This window comes from Myotis daubentonii, chromosome 10, assembly GCF_963259705.1.
Source record: "Myotis daubentonii chromosome 10, mMyoDau2.1, whole genome shotgun sequence".
NCBI lineage: Eukaryota > Metazoa > Chordata > Mammalia > Chiroptera > Vespertilionidae > Myotis > Myotis daubentonii.
In genome coordinates, this window is record NC_081849.1 from 69836157 (window position 1) to 69862655 (window position 26499).

Sequence of the window (26499 nt, forward strand, 5' to 3'; positions counted from 1 at the left end):
AGTATTTCACTTCCAAGATTCACTCTCATTCTTCGTTTGTGCTCCCTATGGCAGTGATGGGGAACCTTCTGAGCTCGGCGTGTCAGCATTTTGAAAAACCCTAACTTAACTCTGGTGCCATGTCACATATAGAAATTTTTTTATATTTGCAGCCATAGTAAAACAAAGACTTATATTTTTGATATTTATTTTATATATTTAAATGCCATTTAACAAAGAAAAGTCAACCAAAAAAATGAGTTTGCGTGTCATAGGTTCGCCATCGCTGCCCTATGGTCACCCAAGTCTCATCTCAGGATCTGCTTGTGGGAGAACCCACAACTGAAATGGCATCTTTTATGTTGTGTAAAACATTGATTTCCAAACTGCAGTCAATGATGTTCCCCCTGGTGACATGTGGGCAAGCTGAGATGTGGGCTTGCTCTTCATTCCACAGCAGACCCATTAAAACTGTCCTTCCTTCCTCTCTAGGAAGGCCCACAGGAGAACCTGGGAAATCAGAAACTGGGGTGGGGGCAGAAATTCACAAACTCAATTACACCAAGATTCCCACCACAAAGCAAACACATTTATTTTTATCTCTGTCTTGTGATTTTGATTATTGAAAAATACATTTGAAGGGCAATCCTATGCTGATATTTGCACTTTCTCTCTCCTATGTAATGCTAATCAGGGAAGCCAGAACCTTCAATGAAGAATTATTACTTCAAACCATAGCTGGTTAAGTTAGTCAAAACAGGAAATAAACAAGTACCAGCTCTGCCTATATTTCAGTCCTTTGTTCATAAATAATATATATGGCATATAGAAAAATAGAGATACAATTATTCTTTAAATTAACAGATTATGCTACTAAGAAGTTCTCTTTAAAATGACATCTGGCCAAAGAATCTCCTATATGCTTTCTGGCAACATCCCAGGAAAGTGCCAAGAAGACATGAAAAGGAAAATGTCATGGATTTGCAAATTGTAGCAATTAGACTTAGGGACTGCTGTATACGGCAGTGAGAGGTGTGTTTAACCTCCTCCTCACTAAACAATCCGTCACTTTTGTTCATGACTACCATCTTTCAACGAATTCTGAAATCTCAGATACCAGACCACAGCATAGCAGAAAATGGAGAGGAGATGGTGGTGACAAATTGTCTCCTGGGCAGGTGATGCAATTACATTGAGCATCATGGATGGAGGCAGAGCTATAAGAAAGAAGCCTTGGGGGAAAGTATGTAGAAACCATTTCAAATTTTTTACAACAAGAATTGTTATCCCCAAAACAAACAAACATATCCAGGAAGTTGTTTTAAGAGAAGATCTCCCTACTGTCCGACAAAGCTATGCGACACCATTGCCATTGGATGTCTGGCTGTAAGCTATACATGCCACTCACTGCTGTGTGAAAGCCAACCTGGGTATTATTTTTTTTTTAATATATTTTCATTGATTTCAGAGAGGAAGAGGGATAGAAACATCCATGATGAGAGAGAATCATGGATTGGCTGCCTCCTGCAAGATTCCCACTGGGAATTGAGCCCACAACCCAGGCATGTGCCCTTGACCGGAATCAAACCTGGGACCTTTGAGTTTGCAAGCTGACGCCCTATCCACTGAGCCAAACCGGCTAGGGCAACCTGGGTATTATTTCACACATCACTCCAATGGGCTGTCACGGAGGCCAGGAGCCTAGATAAATCTTCCCATTTTAAATGAATGAAAAAAATTTTAAGGCCAGCATAAGAGCCTATAATAAAATAGGTAAGCATGTAAGAAAGGAACAATTACAATTAGCCTTAAGGATTAGGAGGAAGAGAATGATTGTGAAACAGATATACTGCCGGGGGGGTGGGGGGGGGGTGGGGGGGGGACTGAGAAAACATGCTGGGAATCCTCAGAGTTGAGAAGATGTAACATTTAAAAAAGCAGAAGTGAGCAGAGCAGCCTGAAAGCAAAAGCCAGGCAAAGTGAAGCTTGATGAAGTAAAAAGGCCATAATAAACAAATCTGGGGGTTTGGGGTTACCTCAGAAAATGTAAATGTTCATTAGAATCAGTAAAAAGTAAAACTAATACTGCCAGAAACTAACGATACAGAGGTCAAGTTGAGGAGTTCTGCAGTTACAGAGCAGCAGGTCTCAAGCTTTATTCATCTCAACAGCAGTCACATGCACGACACAATCCCACCAGTAAAGCTGTTGGTTCTTCATGGGGCATCTCAAATGCGAGGACAAACTGAGGGTGGGGGTGCTGTCCCAGTCACTAGAGGCGGGGAAAGGAAATGATGTGTGAACCAAGAGCTTGGACTGTAACCCTTTGGCAGAGAGGGAGAGGCATGGCTCACTTATGGTAAATATTCTGATGGTTGAAGAAATGAAAAGCTTAAAGAAGTGAAAGCGAGAAACTGAAAAAAAAAAAGGCAGTCAAGATGAAATCTACAAATAATAGAATATGCTTTGAGCAGTACTTCTCACCTGTGCATGTGACCCTCCTGGGATCTGGTTAAATGACAGATCTGATTCAATGGGTCTGGGCTCTGGGATTTGGGATTTCTATCAAGCCCCCAGGTATAGTCCCACCCTGCCTTTTAGTCCCCCACATGGGTGTGCCCCAGCCTCTTGATAAGGACTTGGATGCTCTTCTCTTTCAATTAAGATGAACTTCTACCCAAGGGTCCCAGGTTCGATTCCGGTCATGGGCGCCAGAAACAAACAAAAAAAAAGATTAACTTCTTCCCTTATGTCTTAAATGCCATCTTCTCTTGTCTCGTGAAATAATTTCAGCAAGTATCCCCTTTCCTCCTGAATCTTTAGACACTGTCTTTGTTCAGGAACCTTCTCATCTGAATGTAAGCATGCTTATACCAAAAGAAAGCTTCCCTTCATGGGGTTTATACCCCCCATAGCCACTATGACATTGTCTCTTCAACCTGATAGCCATTTCTCAGTTCCACTTTTTCACCTCCCATTCATTCAAACCCACTGAAATCTGAGTTCTGCATCTGTTGTGGCAATTAAACTACTTCCACTGAGGCCACTGGTGGCCCTGCTGTTGGACGAACCACTGAAAGCCTTGTTTTATGAATATATTCCTTTACTGCTTCTTGACCCTTTCTCTTTACTTGGCTCTCTGTTACTTCTCAGACACTTCATTCTTCTGCACCTCCTAAGGAGCTCTCTTTTCATGCTACACAACTTTGTTTCATTATTTTAAGTTTAACCTGACTTTTTAGACCTCTAACCTGATACCTCTACTGACTACCAGATAATAGAGCCAACTACTACGTGACTGAAACCCAACTCACCGTGGTTCAAACTTCAGAATGTATTTCAAACTACATTTGAACCCAGGATCCCCAAAAGCACCTCAGAGTCATTTCTCCCATAACCTAACTTGCTAGATTTCACTCTAGGAATTCTCTTTCCTGTATTTCTCACTTAAGCTGATGACACCCCCATCTATCCACGTTCTAAGACAGAAGCCTTCATAGATTTTACCTTCGCCATGATACTACTCTTCCACCCCCAGCAATCACCATGCCTCATCAGCTTTCCTAAGTCTCTTGTGAGTTGGTCTCTTCTACTCTCCTTGACCTTCACTACTATTATTAGTTCATTCAAATGTGTCTATTAAAGTATCTACTGTGTTAGCATTGTGCCAAGCACTGGGAGTACATTGTGAACAAGTAGAAATGATCCCTCCCCAAATGGGATTTATACTCTAGTTGGGGAGATGGCCATTGAAGTAATGATTTCACAAATGTAATTATGTATATGATTTCATAAATATAATTACAAATAGTGATGGGTGCCATATAAAGAAAAATACGGAATGCAATGAAAAATTATAATAGAGAACTTTGATTTAGTGAAAGATCAAGGACATCTTTCCTGAGTAGTTTTCAGCTGACACGTACAGAAGGAGTTAGAGATAGCTGTGTGAAGAGTGACAAAGGGAGGGCAAGTAAAATGAACTTGTGCAAAGGCCCTGTGGTTAGAAAGCCTGACTTAGGGAACTTGAGTGAGTAAAGAAGAGTAATCCATGAGGTGTCTTGGGAATAAGTAATTGGGAGGGAACAATATTTGGGAGGGAAATTTATGTAGGGACATACAGGTTTTGTGTTCTATACTAAATGGAGTGGGAATCTATAAAGGATTTTAAGCATGATCAGATTCTCTGACATCAGAAAATTTGCTGTTGCTCTGTTCATGCAAGAAATGGGGGAGGGAGGATTACAATGATGGCTGTGGAGATGGAAAGAAGTGGATTTGAAATAGGTTTTGGAGATAGAATACAAAGAATTTGGTGATAAGGAAGTTAGAGAGGGGGGATTTTAAGAATGCCTTTCATGTTCCTGTCTTAAAAACTTGGAGGGGCAAATGAAATCTATCGAAATAGGGACCAAAGAAGAAAAGATTTGGGAGGAAAGGTCAAAGGTTTCACTTTTGCTGTAATTCACGGTGCTTGGGAGACACTCACAACTCAATAAATATTCATTTAATATTGATGTAAAGTACCAAAACAAACATCTAACCTGTCTTAAACTATGTAAGGATGTTTCTATGCCTGGCCAGTGTGGCTCAGGAGGTCACTGGTTCGATTCCCGGTCAGGACGCAAGCTCCAGTTGCAAACTTGATCCCCAGTAGGGGACATGTGGGAGGCAGCCGATCAATGATTCCCTCTCATCATTGATGTTTCTATCTCTCTCTCTCCCTCTCTCTCCCTAAACCATTTTTTTAAATATGTTTCTAGATTCCCCCCCCAAAAAAAAAAAAATTCATCATTCATCATTATACATTCATCATTATAAAAAAAAGATTTCTCTCAGAATTGGAATTTTTATTTGCAAGCACTGATACCCTTCTACATTTTCTTTGCCAACTGTTCACAGAGTGTCCTAAACATACAGAGCATTTCTCTCTTCGGGCCATAAAAAGGGGGCCTTTGTAGTTGTTAATATTTTCTGCAAACCTCAATCGGAGTTTTAGCCTCCCTGACACAGTTCTTCCAGTCCATTCCTTTACTCCTGTTCAAGCCCTCCACCGGGCCTGCTTCAGTTATCAGAGGACAACATGTGTAGGCTTATCCTTTCTACATGCTCATCTGGATTACTTGAAATTGTCGATTATTCTGTCCACCAGGAACAAAGCGAGGAGTAAATGGCCATTTGAAAACACTTGGTAGTGTCTGTAAGAAAAACACTTCTATTTCAAAGATGCAGAAAGAACCATTGTGAAAGCATTGCAGAGAAAGCCACATAAAAACAGATTCTCCAGGCCAAAAATGGCAGCCAATTTCACATTTTCTTTGCAAATTGACTATTGTGCCTGGTGGAAGCATGGTGATGGGAGGTTTGGGGACCACCAGCAGTGAATCTGCCACGCTGGTTTCATAGAAGGTTGGTTCTTGGCCCAGGTCAATTTCATTAAGAAGAATTGCCCTTTTACTGATTTCAAAGAGCTTAAACAAATTGTCTAAAGGAACTGCAGGGTTTAGCCCATTTAATGAATTTTAATCAGAAATACATGAATCAGTCAAAAACCAGAAAAAAGTTAATAACATTGAATTAGTTTTAATGGAAATTAATTCATTACCCTGCTGGCTTACATTTACCAAAGGCTGAATTTTTTTATGGAAAATTTGCCAGGCTGTGGGAAAATGGGAGGATCTTTAACTTAAAGATTAACCGTGTTAGTGGTATTTTTCTCCTTCAAATTAGCCCTAACCGGAGATTCTAAAATGCTGGGGCTTTTTTCCCCTTTGGAAAACTTTAAAATTAAATTTTAAAAAAAATTTCCTCTATTGGAAAAGTTTCTGACAATCCCTGAAATACTTTTAGAAATGTAGTAGGAACAGGAGTTTCCTTTTTTGCTTACAACCTTTTATAAGGAAGAATAACTTCAGAGGTGGACAACTGTGTGGATGTGCCGGAGAGTGTCCTAAACTCCCACAAGATCCCATGGGGACGGTGAAAAAATTCTCTTACTTTCTCCAATTTCTCTCACACTCAAATGATATGCACGTACTCCTGTTCCCCCTTTCTTCTTTGTCCTTTTCTTTTTTATTGTTTTATATGTTAATCGTAGTAAAATATACAGAACATAAAATGCACATATTAGCCATATATAAGTGTACAGTGTTAAGTACATTCACATTGTTTTGTCTTCCTTCTTTTTTAAGCAAAACAGAACACAGCTTTCAATAACCCAGGTTGTGGACATCTTCAGTGAAATGTCTTTATTTCATAATGATTCCTATTCCTTTTCTGTTACTTCAAGAAAAAAGAGAAGTAGAAAGCGTTTCCCCTGCATCTCTATCATTTTTAGTAGTAGTTGTAGAATGCCTTCTAAAATACTTGAAACTGTAATGATAATCTTCAAAACCAGAGTCATTGGTTGTAGCAAATACTTCAGGTGAAGAAGAGACCATTTCACATTCTGCAAATGGGAGTTCAATATATCAAGATGTTACCAGAGAATGGAACCCTTGTCGCTCATGGGAGCAAGGTGGAGGATTTGGGGGCGCCACCGAAATAAGCCTTGTCAGAAGTCCCCCTGGAGGATGGGCTGTGGAAGATTTTATTGGCATGGCGTTACATTTCTCAGATTCCAGAGTCCCTGCCCCTTCAGCCAGTCCTGGAAAAGGTACAGCTGGGTTCCAGAGGAGCCAGCAAGGCCAGTGCCCAGAGCTTCTGTTTCATGTTGCAGTTGGTGTCGTTCAGCATTCAGGCCAGATTAAAGCCCATTAGGCCATGAGTGGAGCCAACATGGCCATGACCCACGTGGGCAGCGGGGAGTGCATCCCCCCTATCACAGGAGAGCCTCACCGGAGACAGAAGAGAGAGAGAGTGAACTCACCGTGTTTGGAAGTTTAAATATTCAGGTTTCAAATGCTTGCAGTGACATGCCCATCCTGGCCACTAATTTGTTCCCAGGTCTATCTATGGCAGACAGGTAGGCACCTTCCCATGTCATTCAGACCTCTACTGGGCATGCGTCTAAATTGCTTTGGTCCAGTCCCTTCCCCCATGGATCAGCGGGAACAGACGTGGAGAGGGCTAAATGCAGCTTTTTGACCAAGTTGTATAAATGGCCTGCCTGTATTGTCTGGTTTCCCCTTTCACTCCTTCCCTGTTAAATAATAGCCAGGTTATTGCAATGGCATCAAAGTGGAGTATAGAGGCATGTTGAAAGATTTAGTTCTGTTTGGGGAAACTCTTAGAAATCTTGAAAAACCGCCTTGGTGTTTTTCCAAGCTGATCATCATGGGACTCAAATTAAATTGCTCTTCATTGCATTTTGATCCCTTATTGGAATCGGACTGATTTTAAGAAAGTTCATTATTTTGTTGCCTGGTGTAAGTAAATCATAGTAATAAAAATTCTTGCCAAATAACTCACAAAGGCATGCTAGAAAGGGGCTCTCCCTTCAAAGCTACTGTAAATACATTGATATTTTTTCATTTTGGATATGATGTGTCAGAAGAAGTAGATTCTGCAAAGAGCTACTCTGTGGAACATTCCTCTTGGGATAAAGCAACATTACTGAACAGTCATCAGCAATTTGACAATGGGCCTCTGTGAAGTGAGGTCTTAGTTAAAGCTACTGATGAACAGGCAACCAGCACAACCCAACGGTGTGGTTAGCAGGGGGAATGTTCTCAGGTTTCTCTGAAGCAAGATTCCGGACAATCAAACAATGGAAGGGTGTAAGAAAAGGGAATATTAAATATTTTCTGGGTTTTGTTTTGTGTTTTGTTTTTTTATTTTACTGAATTGAATGAATATTATCTGCGAGAGATATTACTATTGTGTTTTTATTTTCAAACGGTTGCCTGGGACATGGTGTTTTTATTTATTTTTATATATATTTTTATTGATTTCAGAGAGGAAGGGAATGGGAGAGAGGGATAGAAACATCAATGATGAGAGAATCATCGATCAGCTGCCTCCTTCATGCCCCATACCGGGGATTGAGCCCACAGCCCAGGCATGTGCCCTTGACCAGAATCAAACCCGGGACCCTTCCGTCCACAGGCTGACACTCTATCCACTCAGCCAAAACAGCCAGGGCCAGTGTTTTTATTTTTAAATCATTGCCCGGGACATATAAAATGTTACCTGAATAGGTAGTCATATTTAGCAAATTAGAATACAGAATTTCCAGTTAAATTCATTTCAGATAAAAAATGTTGCCCTAACCGGTTTGGTTCAGTGGATAGAGCATTGTTCTGCAGACTAAAGGGTCCCAGGTTCGATTCTGGTCAAGGGCATGTACCTTGGTTGCAGGCACATCCCCAGTGGGGGGTGTGCAGGAGGCAGCTGATCGATGTTTCTCTCTCATTGATGTTTCTGACTCTCTATCCCTCTCCCTTCCTCTCTGTAAAAAATCAATAAAATATATTTTTTAAAAATGTTTATGTACCTCCTATTGCAATATGTCTCATCTATAGTAATAAAAGCATAATATGCTAATTAGACCAGACATCCTTCTTGGTGTCCTTCCGGACGAAGCCAGAGCTGCAAGGGAATCCCAGGTCCCGGTGCCAGAGGGAAGCCAGTGCCAGCAGCCAGGGGAAGGAAGGCCTACTCTTGCACGAATTTTGTGCATCGGGCCTCTAGTATAGTATATAAGACATACTTATACTAAAAAATTATTCAGTATCTGAAAATCAAATTTAACTGGGTACTTTATAATATATCTTGCAACCATGTTCTTATAGTTTATTAAAAATTGTATTTAGTTGACATGTATAACTGAAATTTCAACATGAACTCATTGTTGTTTTCTCCATTTTTTGTCTATTTGCATTGTGCTGCTGTTTCCCTATCCATCTCACTGTGCTTTTAGGTGCAGAATTTAAAAGTATATTTTAGTTTTATTTTGGGTTCTAAAGAAGACAGATTTTTAGAAATCTAATTCAAGTTTGTGCTTTTTTTTATTTTCACTTGAGGGTATGTCTTTATTGATGAGAAGAGAGAGAGAGAGAGAGAGAGAGAGAGAGAGAGAGAGAGAGAAGAGAAAAGAAAGAAACATAGAACAGTTGCCTCCCGTACACTCCCAGACCAGGGATGGAACCTGTAACCTAGTCTGTGCCCTGCTCTGGAATTAAACCCACTTTTGGTCTATGAGACTATCATACACCAAACTGGCCAGGGCCAATTTTATCCTTTTTTATTAAATGCATCTAAATGTTCTTATTAGCTGCATCCAAATATTTCCATTTTATTTTTTCCTTTAATGTTCTTCTCATGTTTCAATTAGCTTATAACTATACCTCAGGGTCCTCATCTTTCGTTGTCTTAAGAATCAGGATCAATGTCTTTATATTTGTATGCACCCTAATCGATGATCAGTATGGAAAACATGGGCCACTATAAAGAAGTTTAGAAGTAGGGGAAACAAAGGCCAGAAATAAACTAAAACATAAAGGAGCTATTATTTTATTTTCAAAAAAACTCTTTTTCTCTGAACTTAGTTTTATAAAGAGACTGTTAGATCCCTCTTCCTGTTTCCTATAAAGATGGGTGGTGAGGAGCCCAAAAATAATTGTCCTAACAAGCCAAGCCGATCTTGCTTCTGTGACCTATCTGCAACCAGAGTGATTTCAGAAAAAGAAAAACTGCAGAAATAAGGATTTAAAATTTTTATTTTGTTTAGGAGATTTTAATGTTGATTGGAATATACTCCTGGAGGAGCCATCCCTACAAAAATTATTGCACATTTATAATATATAATAGTTTGGCCCACACTATTACAGTATTTCCATAGCTCTTCCAATGAAGTTGAGCAGAAAATTGAAGTTTAATCATGTAGAAAACTTGACCTTCTGGCTTAATAAGGCCAAATTGAGTATATCCGAAATAGATGTTTTCTATTCATCATAATTTAAATGTTTATAGCATGACTGATACTTCTCCAGAGAAACACGAAGGATCACATAAGTTATTTATATTTAAAGAAATCTATTCTGATACAATTTCTTACTACCTAAAATTACTTGCTCCATAGCAAGCAGCATTTTTTTTTGACAATGACTCAGAAAAAAACCCTCTTTAGCAAAACTCAGCATTAGAAGGACTCCAAAAACTGCCATAATGGGCGCAGTGAAGGAGTCCTGGGTCATGCCAATGGCATGAGGTTAGACGGAATGAAACAGCCTTAAAAGAACTGGAAACCAAAGTGCCTATGATGACAGCTGGTCAAATTAAACCTCCCTCTCTCCTCGTCTGATCTCAACCAGTGTCGCTTTAGCCCATTTTAGTTCTGCTAAACCCTGACTGCTAAGGAGGGCTCAGATGATTACACATATTCTGTGGAAGAAATAATCATCTTTTAAGATAATGTCCTAAGTGGAGATGAGAGCTCCATAATAGAGGAACCATTTTCAATACATCTATATCAAAGTCTAAGAAACTCCCAGCCCAGAACAAATGTAAAATAGTAACACTCAAAACCTGTCGGGCCCTCCAGGGAGGTGATAACACAAAGAAAGTAGAAGAAACAATTGAATGTTTTGGCATTGTGAGGATGTATAAATAGTGTCATTGTTCAAAAGAACCGTTACTGGCAATTCCATAAAACAGCACATAAATGTTATCCTTGGCAGAAAATAATGTGTAATTGTCCAATAAATTACAAAATTTTTCACTTTATAGTTAGTAGTCAAATTGCTTTAATTGTCATTTTATAGAATGAATCAAAGGTGATTAATGTATTTATTTATCTATAATTTTTACTCTAAGATATTACCAAAAAGGATGTGATTAAATCCTTGTAATTAAATTAATCAAACCAGACTTTGAACAGAATTTTTTTTTCATTAGTTGGAAAGAGAGGTAAGAACATACAGAGTATGTGAGAAAGTGAACTAATTCTACCAATCTCCTTAGTAAGATGGCTATTACACTTTAATTTTAAATTTAACTCTGGCCTTGGCCAGGTGGCTCAGTTGGTTGGAGCATCATCCCATACACTTAAAGGATGCTGCTTCAATTGCCAGTCAGGGCATATACCTAGTTATGGGTTTGATCCCCAGTCGGGTGAGTAGGAGAGGCAATCAATTGATGTTTCTCTCTCACATCAATGTTTTTCTCTCTCCCTTCCTCTCTCTCTAAAATTAATAAAAACATATTGTCAGGTAAGGATTGAAAATAAATAAATAAATAAATCCAAGGAAAGCTAAGAGACATGGTGGATTATTAACTTTCACTCTTTTCATAAAATGAAGCATAAGTCCCTCACAATAGTGCATTGAGATGCAATTAGCAGTATTTATGTATTGCCTGCATTGGATTGCTTCTGCATCTAGATAATTACATGTTCAGATTTCTGTAGGCATTTCCTATAAATGCGTTATAGTTTTCAAATATTCCCATTTTGTACAATTCCAAGTTTTATGATAATATACTATATGTACGTGACATAGTTTTAGTATGTCATTTATTATTGGGCATTTTATCATTTGCCACCTAACAGTACAATGAGTGAACTTTTTTGAAAGAAGGAAGATATGATATGAAAAGAAAGTACTTTTGTACATAGATTATGTTTTGGCTTGCTAGGGCCAATATATAGCCGCCTTCTCCACCACTACTTCCATTATGTTTTTACTACCATTTTTTTAAACTAATACCATATGATAAAATAATAATGAAGGAAAAAAGAAAAGGGAATTAATCTGTCCTTTACTTTTAATTACCTTAATGGTCATTTGGATCACAGAGTCAGTCCAATTGCCATACAAATTGTGGTAATAGAAAGGACTCAATAAGTTGAAAAAAGGATGGCTTTGATGTTACATGGCTGAGTCAATTAACAAACACTTTGAGCTGCTTCTTCATGCAGAACATTGTGCTCACACTAAGGTGTTAGGATAATAAAATAGATATCTGCTCTAGAGAAGATCTCAGTGGGAGAGCGGTCAGTCCTATAAAAGTTAGAATTTTTTGTGGTTATTATTGTTTGCTGTTAACTAATTTAAAGTGACTCACAGTTATTTTAATATCATGCCACCCATAAGTGGTAGTAGGGTATATTTTCAAAGTTCAAATATTGTTTTCTTTATTACAGGTTTCTTTTCTCCATGGAAATCTCCAAAGCCTGTAAGTTGGAATTATTATGCTTCTTCCTTTATTTCTAGTTATTATTATAATCCCATTAAGCAAGAGTTGGTGATTGGGTGACCTCAAAATCTCTTCGGCTTCAGAGATTCTGTGATGTCAAAACAAATCTTCTGTGTCCCTATGTCTTGTATTTGCCCCACAAATACAAATAGTTCATCTTATTTTCCTATAAAGGCATTGCTGCCTGTTTTTTAATAAGTATACTTACAAAATGAGCATAAACACTACTCATTACAGTGTACTGAAAGTACTTTAGAAACCCTTCCCCCCCCCCCCCCGTCAGAAATACTATCATCTTGATAACATGGAATTTTTAGAAACAATGCAAAGTACAGGCCCAAAGATCTTGACCTGCAAATTAAATTGGTTCCAGAAGAAATTTAGCTCTGTATATATTTCTATATTTATATTTACATTTTAATGTACACAGAGCTAAGAGTGTGTGTGTGTGTGTGTGTGTGTGTGTGTGTGTGTGTGTGTGTGTGACCAAACCTGACAATCACTCAAAGGCGTACTTCTGAATCTTCTTCAGACACTGGTGATCTATCATGCCAGTGTAGAAGGCTGATGGACTCAGTAGTCTTTGTGTAAGGCTTGGTTAAATAGTTGACTTTGCAATCAGAAATGATCTTTATTTGCTATTAGATTGAAACTAGTAATTGTCCAAGTCCCAAAAGCTTGGACTGGTTTTCCGGGATCCCGTTTTATGTGTTAGAATACCCTGACTGGAATATGTAAAACCCAGGACTAGAAGTGATTCGTGTCCAAAAACACTCAGGGAATCACATCCTCTACCTACTTCTTCTCTTTCCTCTGACAGTAATCAACTCTGAAGAAAGTGCCCCTAGTGTGGCCAGTGAGTAGGGAATTCGTGAGTTAATTTTATGCTTGTTTTATTTCTTTTACTGAGGGAATATTTAACTGCTTGATTTTCTCATTTTAGAAATGGAGATAATATAATTTTGCACACTTTTCAAGTGTAATAACTGGCTTAATTAAATAACATGTCTTGAAAATGGTTTGAAGATGTGAAAATAAAGTGTTGTTGAGCCCCTAATATGCCTGAGCTCCAGGCTTCTCAGAGCTGGAAGGAGGAACTGACAGTGCCAGGGCCACAGAGCATCCTCACCAAGCATGTCCTTGTTTTGGATTTGGCTCATCTGGCCACAGAGAATATCAATTGAAAAAACAAGACCTATTGGGGCTTAGTAAACCATTTAGTGATGATATGATTTTGAAAGATGTATTTTAAAATGTTTAAAATGAAATTTGTTTTATCTTGCCCAAAATCTAAGTAATTCCTTCCTTTCATCACCAAATTTAAATCTGTACTCTGTGGTTATACACACCTTTATCTAATGTAACAAGAAACCTTGCAACCTCATCATGGTGCTACAATTATGCAATTTAGTGATTTTCTTATATGTACCCCTTTTATACAAATTATGCCATTTGGCATAATTACAGCATTTTCTGTCATTAAGTAATTACATCCATAGTCAATAATTCCAAAAAAGGTTTTATAGAACTCAATTTATAATTAATCCTGAACCCATACACCCATAAAAAAGTTAAAGCTTGGATTTTCAGGTTCTAGGCTGAGTGAAGATAGATTGGCCGTCCATTTAACGTCCCCTATGTAACTGTCAGAAGTTCTTTAGACTGAGGACTATAATAAGGGTCAGTACAGTAGGTGATTTAGGGTATTGGCTTTCAAGGCATCCTGCCTAGGTGCAAATTTTGCTTCTAGCTCTGTGACCTACAACGTGCTGCTTAAGCTCACAGTATCTCAAGCTCTAGATCTGTACAATGGGGGACAGTAATAATACCCCACTCGTGGTAGTTGTGAAGTATACTAGTTAATCCATGTAAGGTGCTTAAAACAGAGCCTCTACATGATGAGTTCTAAGTATAAACTACAGTCATCCTATACATCAGACCTTTTATGCATAAACTCAATAATTTAATCACTTTATGAAAGAACATAGTTTGATAAGTATTCATTTAAACAAAGATATAAATATATACACATAGTATATAGATTTATACACTCTCTCCTCCTCCTGGTCCTGTGTCACTCAACTCTCTGTCCGACTGATCCACATCTTAAACCAATCCACATCAAGATAGCCACTTCCCATCTAACAAGTAATACACTACTTGTAGTGACTTCTTGTTCTCTTTACCTTGAAGGGATCCAAGTTCGTACTTCAGATACAAAATCAAGCCAAATGCCTTCATCTCCCAGCCCTCCCCTAAAATAGTGAGTAGGTGTGTTTAGACTACCCCAGCTTCTACAAGAAGCAAACAGAGTATTTCATGAGGTTTGGGGGAGGACCTGCACTTACTCACAAGCCCTCTCCTCCAGTGTGTACCCTAGAATCAGAAGGTAGGGTTTTAAAAAGTAGCCCACCATGATTGGTTTTTTTCATTCTACTGTTTGATGCCCTGTTATCGACTGTATGTCTACTCTGTCCACTGATATTTATGTGACCACTGTCTCATACAGCCAGGCATTCATTCATTCACCAAGGGCAGCAGAGATAAAAGTCTTCTCCCAGATACAGAAAACAGCTCTTTCCATTTTTCCTTACTCTATTGAGATGTCTATACATAGCTTAAGTATGGACCCCACTGGGATTGGACAAGGCCCAAGCAGAAGCCTTATTGAGAGGCAGCCTAGCCACTAGCACAGCTCCAGACAGGCTACTGCCAGGAAGAGCAAGTGAGGCCATGACCTGGGCAAGAGGACAGGGTGAGAATCTAGGTTCATGAAGGTTGAGAGGAACAGTGAGCACGGAGAGTCCCAGCTGGAAAGCAAAAGTCCAGAGACCAGGTTGTCTAAGAAAGTAGGGAGAAGTCAACAGAGAGCACCCTTCAAAAGATAGTCAGCTCAGCACCACAGCCCCAGTGAGCAGGGGTGACCTTCTGTGTGGCAGGCAACTAATAACTCAATTTGGGGGTTGGGCTGTAGGACTGTAAGTCTGCTGTTTCTATAATTTCATAGGCATGGTGATTTTCTGCTCTACAGTCTTTTAAGAACCCTGGCTGAGTGACTTGAGGGTTGATGAATGTCACAGCAAGATGTTGTGAATGCTTTACAACTGGACTCTTGACTAATTCCCCCATCTCTCTGCTAACGAAATTGTAAAATTTGTCAATCTGCCACAGAAGCTTTCCCAAACAGTGCCCAAAGCATTATTTGTCCTGTAGTTTTAAGAATTATTTTACAAATGCTAATATTTCACCTGAAGCATGTTTGCTGCATTGACTGTACATGAACAATACATATACCAGCAAAACTTCTGTGGGTCTCGGCTAGCCCTGACTGAAAGATGGGAGAAAGAGCTAAAGAGTTCTCTGTGATGACAAGTGTGATGCTACAGCTTCTCAGACCACGTTTCTAATCTATCTACTTTTTAGAGTTTAATATTTTATATTTGGGGACAGGAGGGGGGAAGTCGCAGCCAGAATGCATCAAGTGGTGCCTAAGGTCAAAGTGAAAAATAAAAAAGAATATGCCTTTAACCACAAATGTGGGTCTTCCCATCATGGCCAAGACAACCAGAATGGATGACCAAGGGAACCCAGAATAGCATCCTTGATGAATTTTACTATCAAATGAATTATGACATTTGGATTTAAAGATTTTTACTAAATGGGGTAAAAAGTAGATAATTAGCTAAAACTCTAAGCAAATTTACCAATTACGCTTTTCAATGTATTATTATGTAAAAAATCATTCAGTCATATATAGTTCTGACCCAGGGTCTGTCACTGACAGCTACTGGACCTCTCTGCAGTCCTAGAGAATATTCTTAAAATTAGGGAATTAAACTCGACTGAGGGTTTTGCATCTTTGTTAGCTATAGAAACTTTGTTCACATGAAATCTTTGTCGGTGGCACATATAGAAAACAAATGAAAATGAAGCCACTTGTCTTAGTCCCTTCAGACTCTTACAACAGAATACCATAGACTGGTTGGCTTACATACAACAGAAATTTCTTTCTCAGATCCGGAGACTGGTAAGTCCAAGATCAAGGCACCTGCAGATTCAGTGTCTGGTGAGAGCTCACTTCCTAGATGGCCGTCTTTCTTCTGTCACCTTCCCTGGCAGAAGGGACTAGGGAGTGCTCTGGGGTTTCCTTTGTAAGGACAATAATCCCATTCGTGAGGGCTCCACCATCATGAATGAATCACTTCCCAAAGCCCCCATGTCCTAGTACCATCACCTTGGGTGTTAGGATTTCAACATATGAATTTTGGGGAGACACAAACATTTAGATCATAGCACCAATCTTACCAACCTTATTTGTTGAAAGGAGTTTGGTAACCCATTTCTTTCCTAATTTGCTGGCTCACCTGGCCCCGGCCACAGTCCAAGTTAGGTGAGCAGATCACAGGAACCTTTGTGCTACACTGTGACCTGTACAGTACATGGTGTCTCACATCTTTAAAATATTTATCACTGATAGGTGAGAGCTGGCATCGAAGCCCTCACCAAAATACAACCAGCGTGAAAAGAAAAGCAGGGCTGTCAGTAGGGAACAGAGTTATAATTCTGTCAAACTTAAAATAGTGTGCATCAAAACTGGTTTTGAAAAAAGAACAAATGGCCATATTTTTTGACTAAACATTTTTTGGCTTACTCTGTGTTGTAATATAACAATGAGAAAATCTGCATCCCCTGCAGGCTCTTCCCCCAACATGATCTATTTGAGGAGACTGGCAATTACAGTTGGGCATGATGAGTGGTGTGAGGGTAGGAGAGAGTGCTGTGAGAACACCCAGGAGGGACATGTAACCAGATCAGGAATGGTCAGCGGACATCTCCTACCAGAGGAGATGCCTCATCTGAATCTACTGGCCAGATAAAATGAAGAAGGGATTTGGAAGAGCAGCAAAATCGATGAACATTGCAGGTAGAAGGAGAAATTAAGAAAGTGTGCAAAGGTTCACAGGCAGGAGAGAACCCAAAGGAAATGAGAGGAGAGACCATCAGCAAATACAAGAAAAATATCAGAATCTGGGTCATGGTGAGCCACTAACTTCCTATTAGGGAGTTTGGCCTTTCTCCTGAGGACCATGCTGACCCGATGCAGAATTTTAGGCAAGAGAGTAACCTAATCTAATTTTTACACAAAGCAGGAAAGTAGAAGGTAAGTTTGAATGAGGAATCAGTTGACCATTGAATGAAGGTGAAGTTGGTTGTGCCGATAGGTGATCTCAGTGAACCTGGCTTTTTCCTTGATAAAAGGCCGTTAGTCCCTGCTTTACCTGCCTCACAAGGCTGTGGTGAGGATTAACGAAGTTACTGTGTGTCAAAGAATATGGGAAACTGGCAAGTTTCCCACAGTCCTTTAATAAATTGTGGTGGCAGTAACTGCAGCCATATTTGGGGGAAGAAACCAGCAGATGTAAATGAATCTTCATAGCAGACTTTGGTTTTTTGTGTGTGTGTGTGTTTTTCATAGAAGACTTTGAACAATTCAAAAATCCCGGATGGTTGTATTATTACTTATAAACTGTAAGGGAAATGATTGAATGTTCAAAAATAGGAGATTGTTGGGATATGTATAGCTGTCAAAAGAACACATACAGACTATTTTATCTTCTTCTGTTTCGGTAAAAATAGTATCATGCATTGGGACCATATTAGAAAAGGAACAGTTCGATATACTCCGAAGTACTTGCACGTAAATTATCTTGAGATGCATGTTACTTTTATTTTATAGGGGGAAAACAGACTCAGAGAGATTAAGTGATTTGCTGAAAATTACCAGCCTACAGGTGACAAGGTTATATAAGTTTGCATTCAAAATTCAGGCACCACTTGTATTTATAACTGGTACTTTATTGTACAGACATAGAATCCTTTCTCTCAAGGCACTTGTACCAAAGATTTAAAATGTCTCATGGGAGAAAAGTCCACAGGGCAAGAAAGTCTAACTTAAAGGTGAGGATTGTCGTACGTAACAAAGGAAACAGCAAGAAAGAATATGTCCATCATTCTCTCTATTCTTTTTCACTTTCCAGATCATGGACCGATGGGAGAATCAAGGCAGTCCTCAGACGAGTTTATCTGCTCCGGCCATACCGCAGAACCTGCCCTTCCCACCCGCTCCTCACAGGAGCTCCTTTCCTGACTCAACAGAGGCCTTTGACCCCAGGAAGCCTGACCCATATGAGCTCTACGAGAAATCTAGAGCCATTTATGAAAGTAGGCGTAAGTGAAAGCCACCTAAAACAAGGGTTACATGAATAATAGCTGAAGCCCTGCTAGGAGTTATACTGAGGCTGAAATGATCTGGTGTGATTTTATGTTTTGAAGTTCAAATTATGTCTCAAAAGTAGGGCCAGCTGATCTAAACATCTCTAAAAAAAAAAAAGCTGTCAACTCTAGAAAAAAACTTATAGCTTTTGGTTAAATTTTATTTACCACTGCCACTGAGGAAAATGAGGAATGCCTTTGGGATGGGGAAGGGGGCGAAAGAGGTTGCTAGTTTGGTTTGCACCAAATAATAAGAAATGCTGGGATTTTCATGTTTAATCCGATCTTGAGTCTGAAGTTTACATTTTTCTCAGAGCCTAGAATGCAGGCACTGAAGAATTTGGGGCTGGGAGCAAATGTTAACCAAATCCTTCCATCGCACAAACATGAAAGGAATGGTTTCAAAAGCAGCCCCGAGCCAGGTGCCAATTATTTCTACCAGAGGCTTGTGCTTCTCACTTAATGCAGTGGAGCCCGTTTGAAAGTTCAGCCATAAAACAAATTAGTCGTGTGTGCACTTGACATCCTATTTGAAGGTCCTCTGAAATTATTTCATTGCACTTTATAAATATTAGACAACAAAAGTTTTTAATATTGCATATGCATTCCTCGTGCCTCTTTCCACCATCTCTAACAGGTCATCTCTGCCAAATGTTAGAGGGCAGGAATCTGAAGGGCACGAATGTACCATCGGTGCAGGAAAGACACAGCATAATATGAGCATGAGTAGATGCATCGAGAAGCCGAGCCTAGGGGAATGGGTTTGGTCCCGGGTGCTCCTATTTACGGTCTACTGATTTCCTTTGATTCGCTGTTCTGCCAGTGTCTTCCTTCCAACTTTATCACTGAAGCATGAATAGCAAGTTTTAAATTGTGTGTGATCTCAGAGGAGCTCAAGTCTGCTTGCTCTTTGATGAGCACAGGGGCCAAGAATTATGCACCCAGCTGGTAGGGGGGAAAGTAGACATAAGACCTTCTCCCCCTCCTCTTCAGCTCTTTGTAAAAGTAATTTTGGTGGGTAAAATAGTTAGGACAGCAGGCCATTGAGCGATTATTTTCATCAAATTTTTTAAAAGAATTTCATTCTTCCTCTTTTGGATAAACAACTGAAATGCCTTTGAAGGATTATATAGTTAGAATGACTTTGCAGTGATAGAGTAAGAATAAAGTAGTTACTTTTAGCTAGATAGTATAGGGTATAATTTCAGAGTATTAATGTTCATTAAACTGCAAAAAAAATTGAAAAGATTTCAGGACAGTTCTTAATGCCTTTTATGCTTCAGTAACCAAGTATTCATTGAATACTTTACTCTCGGCACGGTGGGGAGATATAAAACATGAGTAATATGCCCTGCTCTCACGAGTTTGAGGAAATAAGAAGAATGAATATAAAGAAATAGAGATCAGGACACAGCAGAAGTTCTAACAGGGAAGGTAGGAATGCATTGCAGGATTAAAATCTCACTCTGAGCCCGTGGCTTGTTTAGTGCTTTAATTTGAGAGAGAGAGGAAGAAAGAGGGGGAGAGAAAAACATAGATACAAGAGAGAAACATCAATCAGTTGCCATCTGTACGCACCCAACTGGAGATGGAACCCTCAATCTCGGTATGTGCCCTGACCAGGAATTGAACCTGTGACCTTTTGGTGCACGGCATGACGCTCCAACCAACTGAGGCACAACGGCCAGGGCTGTTTAGTTTTTTTATTACATTTAGGAAGCATCCAGAAATGCTTCCGCCTGTTTTTGTCCCTTCATTAGTCATCTGCTTCCATCCTTTTGCAGTTTCCAAACCAATGCAAGGCTTTATTATCCAGGGCAAAAGCAATGTTGGTATTTATTCCATCTTCTTTTTATGGTGCCCTAATACTGTTGTGTCCCTTATTTTCCAAGCCGAAATTGTCATGACCTTCTTTTCAACCCAGAAAGAATTCTGATTTCTTTATCTAGCCGCTGCAGTGCTGTTTCTGTTCATTGCCTTTCTACTCCTCACCTGTAATAAACCAAGCAAACCAGTCTACCTTAACCTGCCCTTTCTTTCCCAGTCTTCCTATGGGAGCACTTTATCCCCACGGCTCCACAGCCACAGGAACAACAAACATCCTGACTCCCCACCTCGTGCCCTCTGCCCCCATCAGCGCCCCTCCCATGTCACTGCTGCTGCCACTGTGCTCATGCCCCCCCCCCCCCACTTCTTGTTATCACCAATCTCTCTAATGTTTCTAAGGTTACAGCAGTGTTTTCAGGGTCACAATTCTTAGGAAGTCAAAAGAGGGCGAGCTCATTTTCTTTCCCATCCTTTTCTATCACGTTATTTCATAACACTAAATGGAGTGTGAATGAAACACAGCACCCATGGCAAGGTTAGAAAGCTTTACCCTGAAGAATAAGGAAACAAAAACAAAAGCGTGGTACCACTTGCTCTAGTCTCCGGACAGCTGATCTGTCTACTCTGCTTGTGGACATGCAAATGTCTTGAAAGAACAAACCAGCCCTTGGTCTCCATTCACTTCCGGTTTCCAACCATGAGAAAGTTTCATTCTCTCGTTTAAATATTTAGAAAATACCCCCCAAATTTTTTTTTTTAATGAATGGGGGAAAACTCAGTCTATGTCTCACCATCCTCAAATAGTGGTTTTTTTTTAAATGATCATGAGATGTATGCGTCCACACAAAAGGCCCATATTCAAAATATTGATTGTGAACCACTCCTCTTCTTATCCCTTCGAATCACATGCATAATATTTAGGTATAAATCTATTTATTTTTGTGTCCCTGGGCTTTTTTTCTGAGTGAAAAATCAGTGGGACTGGGGAAAGAATGGAAAGGAATCCTGATCAATGCTATCTAAACCAAGTCCTTTGACATTTTCCCTGGCCTGTAGTGATCTCATGGTATCCTCCTTTGCAACCAGATCAAAAGCTACAGAGATTTTTGGAATTCACATTCAAAACTGGGTTGCAGCAACTGAATAAAAGGAGGCACCTCCACCCACGAGCTTCTGCTGTACAGAGCTACAAAATGTTTGTTGTATCACGGCTGTCAAGAAGTGTTTGGATTCAAGTCACCCATCCCCTGCAAATGATGGAAATTTATCAAGTGATGTAGATGCTGCTGTGCCTCGTTTGGCTCATAATTAGATTATGCTGACATTTTAATGTGCAGGCACAGGACATCTTAATAAAAATGTATTCCTAGGGGGAAATGTAGTGATTTTAAACCAACAACGACAACCATAGGATACTGGTATCCCATGAAACAGAACATGACAAGTTCACTCTTATAGAAGAAAGCAACAAACACCTCCCATCTCCATGAGGCCTTCTCTTGAGGAGGTGGGACTGAAGAAAGAAGGAAGATTCTTCCACCTGGAAGAGCATCAGGCCGAGTAACCAGAGGTGGCACCTTCAGGCTCCACATCCATCAACAAGAAAGCATGAACCACTCAGCATGTATCTAGAACTCTGCTGGGCACCCACAAGAGGACAACCATGAGAAAGCATCTCTGCTCATACAAAGCTCACAGCGAAATTGGGAGACAAAGAAAATCATAGGAAAACAATTTCTGAAAGAGGCTACATTAACACAACACAGAAAATAATATCAGTATTTTAACATGCGAAATCATGTAGTAAATATAGACAATAGTTTCAATACAATTAGATAATTAGACCAATAATTTCTCATTTCATGTGCAAAATTGATATTTAATCCATATTTAATCCAAAGACTGTCCCTTATTAAATATCTTTTAATTATCAAAAATCTAGTTAGCTTTTATTGGAGAGGCTGTGCAAAAAGAATTTTTTGTACCAACGTAATTCCATATAAAAGAATTATGCTCCCCAAAAAAAATCCTAAAAGAAGTTTTGACCAATGGGGTTTCTGGAATTTTGTGTTAATTATTTAAGCATTGACCCTCTGGCATTACCAGCAATTCCTAGAAAAGAGCAAAAATCTTCCCACCCCCTTCTCCACTCAAGACTTTTAGATAAATGTCACTTTTTTCTGGTTTTAGCCTCTCCTGATAATTGACTTCTTGCTGTCCCCATTACTTTTCAATTTTAAAATTGAAAGCAAAGGAAACTAGTCCCTGCTGAGTTACGGCATAAGCCATGCTATTTTATACTTCTACCTCCTCTCTCCTTTCCCCATGGATCTCATGAAAGAAGGAGTTTAATTTTCTCTGCAATCACAAGAGGAAGGGCTTGCATTTTCTTGGTTTGTGTGCTAACATTCCGAATGTTGGGCTATTTACACCATGGCTAACCTTGAAGCCCTCACTGCTCTCCTCCTGCTGCCATTCTTTCTCTCTATGATTGTGTCATCGCTTCAACCACATGTTTCTGATATGATAAACATTTTATAACGGCCTGCTCACCCATGAGACTACCTACAGTGACTATGCATGCCAGTTTGTTTAGAACAGTCCTGCCCTGTGTTGTCCTGGCATAATTACTAATAGCTCTCCTTTCACTCACTAGGTTTGAATGATAAATTATATGGCTTCCTTCTACCACATCATCTATTAAAGAAATAGACATCATTACTGTCCAAGAAAAGCATATATCTAACTTTTACAGACCATGAATAAAAATTTTAATACCTACTCTGATAAATAATTTCTTTCAAGTTACCTTATTTGGTGGACTGAATTTTTGCCCATACATGTTTTACCCCTAATTTGAAGTAAAAGACTTACGTGATGACTTGTCTTAGTAGCCAAACTCCCAGCCAACTCCTCCCATATGCAGAAAATTGTACATGTGTACAAATACAGAGCATGGCAAACTAAGTAGAAGAAATAGGGAGCAGGGCTTCATGCATTCAAGTACTATGTCGTGGACTTTTCATTCTTATCACAGAGAATAAGTCAGATTCAACGTCACAATCATCACAGGTCCAACCGGGCTTCATTTTGTCTGTCTTCCTGACCCTAGGAAAAATTATACCTACATAACTGCAGTAGATGGATATCATGACTCCTCTCTTTATTGCCAAGCAAGGGAATACAGAGCACTTCCCAAAGAAAATGACTTTGTAATCTTACAAAATAAAGTTTTGATCATGCTAATGAAGGGGATTTAGGAATGAGGGCCTTGTCCTGTTGCTTCCGTTTTCTTTAAGCCAGGCTTATTCCCAAGGTTTGTCTCATCCTCAGTTCATGAGGCCATTTCTTGGGCATCCTCCTCACTGTGGGCTCAGAAGCTGGAGCAGACAAGCAGATGAAAACAGAAAGAGGCAAAGGACAATCCCTATTCCCTGAAACTCTACCCTCGCGGATCCACACCTTGGCATGAACCCAACTTGAGTTATGACTGAAATTTTACAAACCTTTTTCTCTGAACATTGAACCTTAGTTATTATAAGTAAACAATTTATGAGGTACAACATGTCCATACTCCTTTGCAGTAAGACATCATTCAGATGTAAGATCATAAAAACGTCAGGGATCCATATGGTATAATGTGCCTTAGAGTATGACCTCTTTGAAATAGAAATGCCTCTGGAATTTCTTCAAAGGGAGCTCACACCATCACTTTTTCTTTCCATAAATTAGGAAGCATTACCCCATAACAGGCGGTAAGGCTCACACCAAAGGTGGCAATCTAAAGTAACCGCAGGCCATTAAAGAGCATAATGGAGGAGCAAACTGTATTTTAGTGCTATACTTGACATGAAATTATAAATTGCAGCCAATCAAAAATGGACAATTGTGCTTTTCACATCTATGGTTTTTATTCTGCTCTTTTCTGGTTCATTGTTCATTGTGGAATTTTCATGTTTCAATATTATAATGCTCATATAATTCATGGCTAATCGCAAATGGGTGGTTGAATTTCTAAACCATCAATTTTTCTGCAGCTCTTTCTTTGTCATTACTGAGCAAGGGTTGTAGTTAGCATTGTCTCCCATGCTAAGAGCAGAACCACCTGGAAAGAGGAGGCAGTATAAAAATACTATCCCCCACAGCACAGCACTGGAAACACTAAATGGAAACTGATGGGGACAGCCACGTGACACCAGGTAGAGGCACATGATGCACAGTGTTCACACCGGAGCTCCAAATCCTGTACAAGCCTTCTGCTGGAGCCTACCTGTCTCCAGTCTTCTTTGCCTTTATAATTAAATACCTAATATGGTCACACTGGACATATCAATAGGTTTGGAAAGATTTTGATAAATTTATGGATGCCACAGCTACCGGCAGCTAATGAGCGATTATAGAAGGCTACCTGACCTTCCTAGAGAACATCCTCAGGTCCAATACTGCTACATCAAGCCTGCCTCATCTGCCCGGACATGGCTGTTGTCCAATGGCCTTAAAGTACCACCCACAAATGCCCTCTGGAATGCTATTGAAATATTTAAATAAGATGACCTGCAAATGATAAGACACTTTTACCAGTGACTTTAACATGAGAATCATAAATAAACGAGGAAAAATTAATAATATTATCATTTAAAATGTCCTGAACTGTACTATGAAGGTTAATTTCATATACCTTTGCCCCATGGGAAAATCATTATTGCGGTCTTTAATATAATTTATATTACGGTTTGATCTGTGTAACAAATTTGCCTTTCAGCTGGAGTTTCTGATATATCACATTATGTATCATTTTATAGTTATAATATATTGATAAAGAAGATCAGTAAATTCAGTTAAGCTGTCTTTGCCATTTTTAATATGTAGATTTTAATTTGGAAATCTAATTTCAAAGATACTATTTTCAGGTAGCTTTGCAAATAACTATGGTAATATTTATTTTTCTAACAGGTTCCTTTTAATAAAGAAAGTTACTATGATATGAGTTAAGGAATAAATAGTGAAATAAAAGTTAGGTTGGGGACACATTTTTCACATGTATTTTAAAAACTAGATCCAATCCAGTAGCTTATAAATTTATTTCATTCAGTGTTCAAAACTTAATGCTCCTGGAATCAGACAGAAGACAATGGAAGGGGGAATAATGTGTGAAGTAAACTCTAAAATGAGTCCTTGATTGAAAGTTATTTAGGATGTCAAAGCATTTTGTTGGTAGCACAAGTTGACGATGTAACTGAAAGAACTTTCATGAATAAATATGAGACCATCAGGGCTGAAGTAAACTGAGTGTAATTGCTGGATGACAAGTAGGTCCTAGTGAGATTATGATAATATAAAATGTCAGGTTTACAACTAATGGAAGTGTTTAGTGGTAGCAGTCTCCTGATACTGCTCTCTCTTTTGATGAAAGTACATTTCTCAGTTTATAATCCTGACCTAAGCAGTCACATTAAACATGGAGATTTAAAAAAAAAAAAAAAACAATTCTACTAGACAACTAATGTGCCTTTGCTGTGAAAACACATATTGCCTGGCAGGTGTGATCATCCTGCCTGAGACTAGCTGTGCAGGGTCCAGCGGGGAACACGTCAAACACGTAAGGCCTCCAACCCTATCAGCACCCGCAAGAGGCTTCCCTTTCCATTTCTTTGTTGAATAGTGTAGAACTCTATTTGAAACAAACGAAATTTAATTAGTAAGTAATCAGAATTTGGTCTTATTTTAAATATTTTTTAAATGTAATGACATAATATTAGTGCTTCATATGTGTGTGTATATATTTCAAAGTCTGTTCTAATATTGTATACTCATGTTCATGAATTTATACTAGGGGCCCGGTGCACGAAATTCGTGCACTGGGTGTGGGTTGGCGGGGGGAGTGTCCCTCAGCCCAGCCTGCCCCCTCTCACATACTGGGAGCCCTCAGGCGTTGACCCCAGCCCAGGCCTGACGCCTCTGTAAGAGGCGTCAGGCCTGGGCTGGGGGCAGAACCAGTGATGGGGGGAAATGAGGGTCCCCTGCTGGGCGGGAGAGCGGGTTGGGGGCGAGTCGCCCTGCCGGCCCGCGTGATCGGGTCCCAGGCGACCACCGGCACTCACGCCCCCAACCCGCTCTCCCGGGTTGAGGGCGTGAGTGCAGGCAGACGCCGCAGCCGCCCCGCCGGCTCGCGTCCCAGTTTGCCGGCCGGATCGGGTCCCGGGCGACCACTGGCACTCACACCCCCAACCCACTCTCGCAGGTTGGCGGCGTGAGTGCGGGCGGACGCTGCAGCCACCCCGCCGG

General features: G+C 39.7%; 1 protein-coding gene across 9 annotated transcripts in view; it reads left to right on the forward strand.

Moving 5' to 3' along the window:
- Positions 1 to 26499, forward strand: part of MAGI2 (membrane associated guanylate kinase, WW and PDZ domain containing 2) — a 1174807-nt gene that overhangs the window by 991293 nt on the left and 157015 nt on the right. For 8 of the 9 annotated variants that reach the window (XM_059712711.1, XM_059712714.1, XM_059712718.1 and 5 more), the window contains 2 exons: positions 12062 to 12093; positions 18153 to 18342. In XM_059712711.1, coding sequence (XP_059568694.1) covers positions 12062 to 12093; positions 18153 to 18342 — 222 coding nt within the window. The remainder of the gene's footprint in view (positions 1 to 12061; positions 12094 to 18152; positions 18343 to 26499) is intronic. The other variant, XM_059712712.1, reaches the window with a different exon arrangement.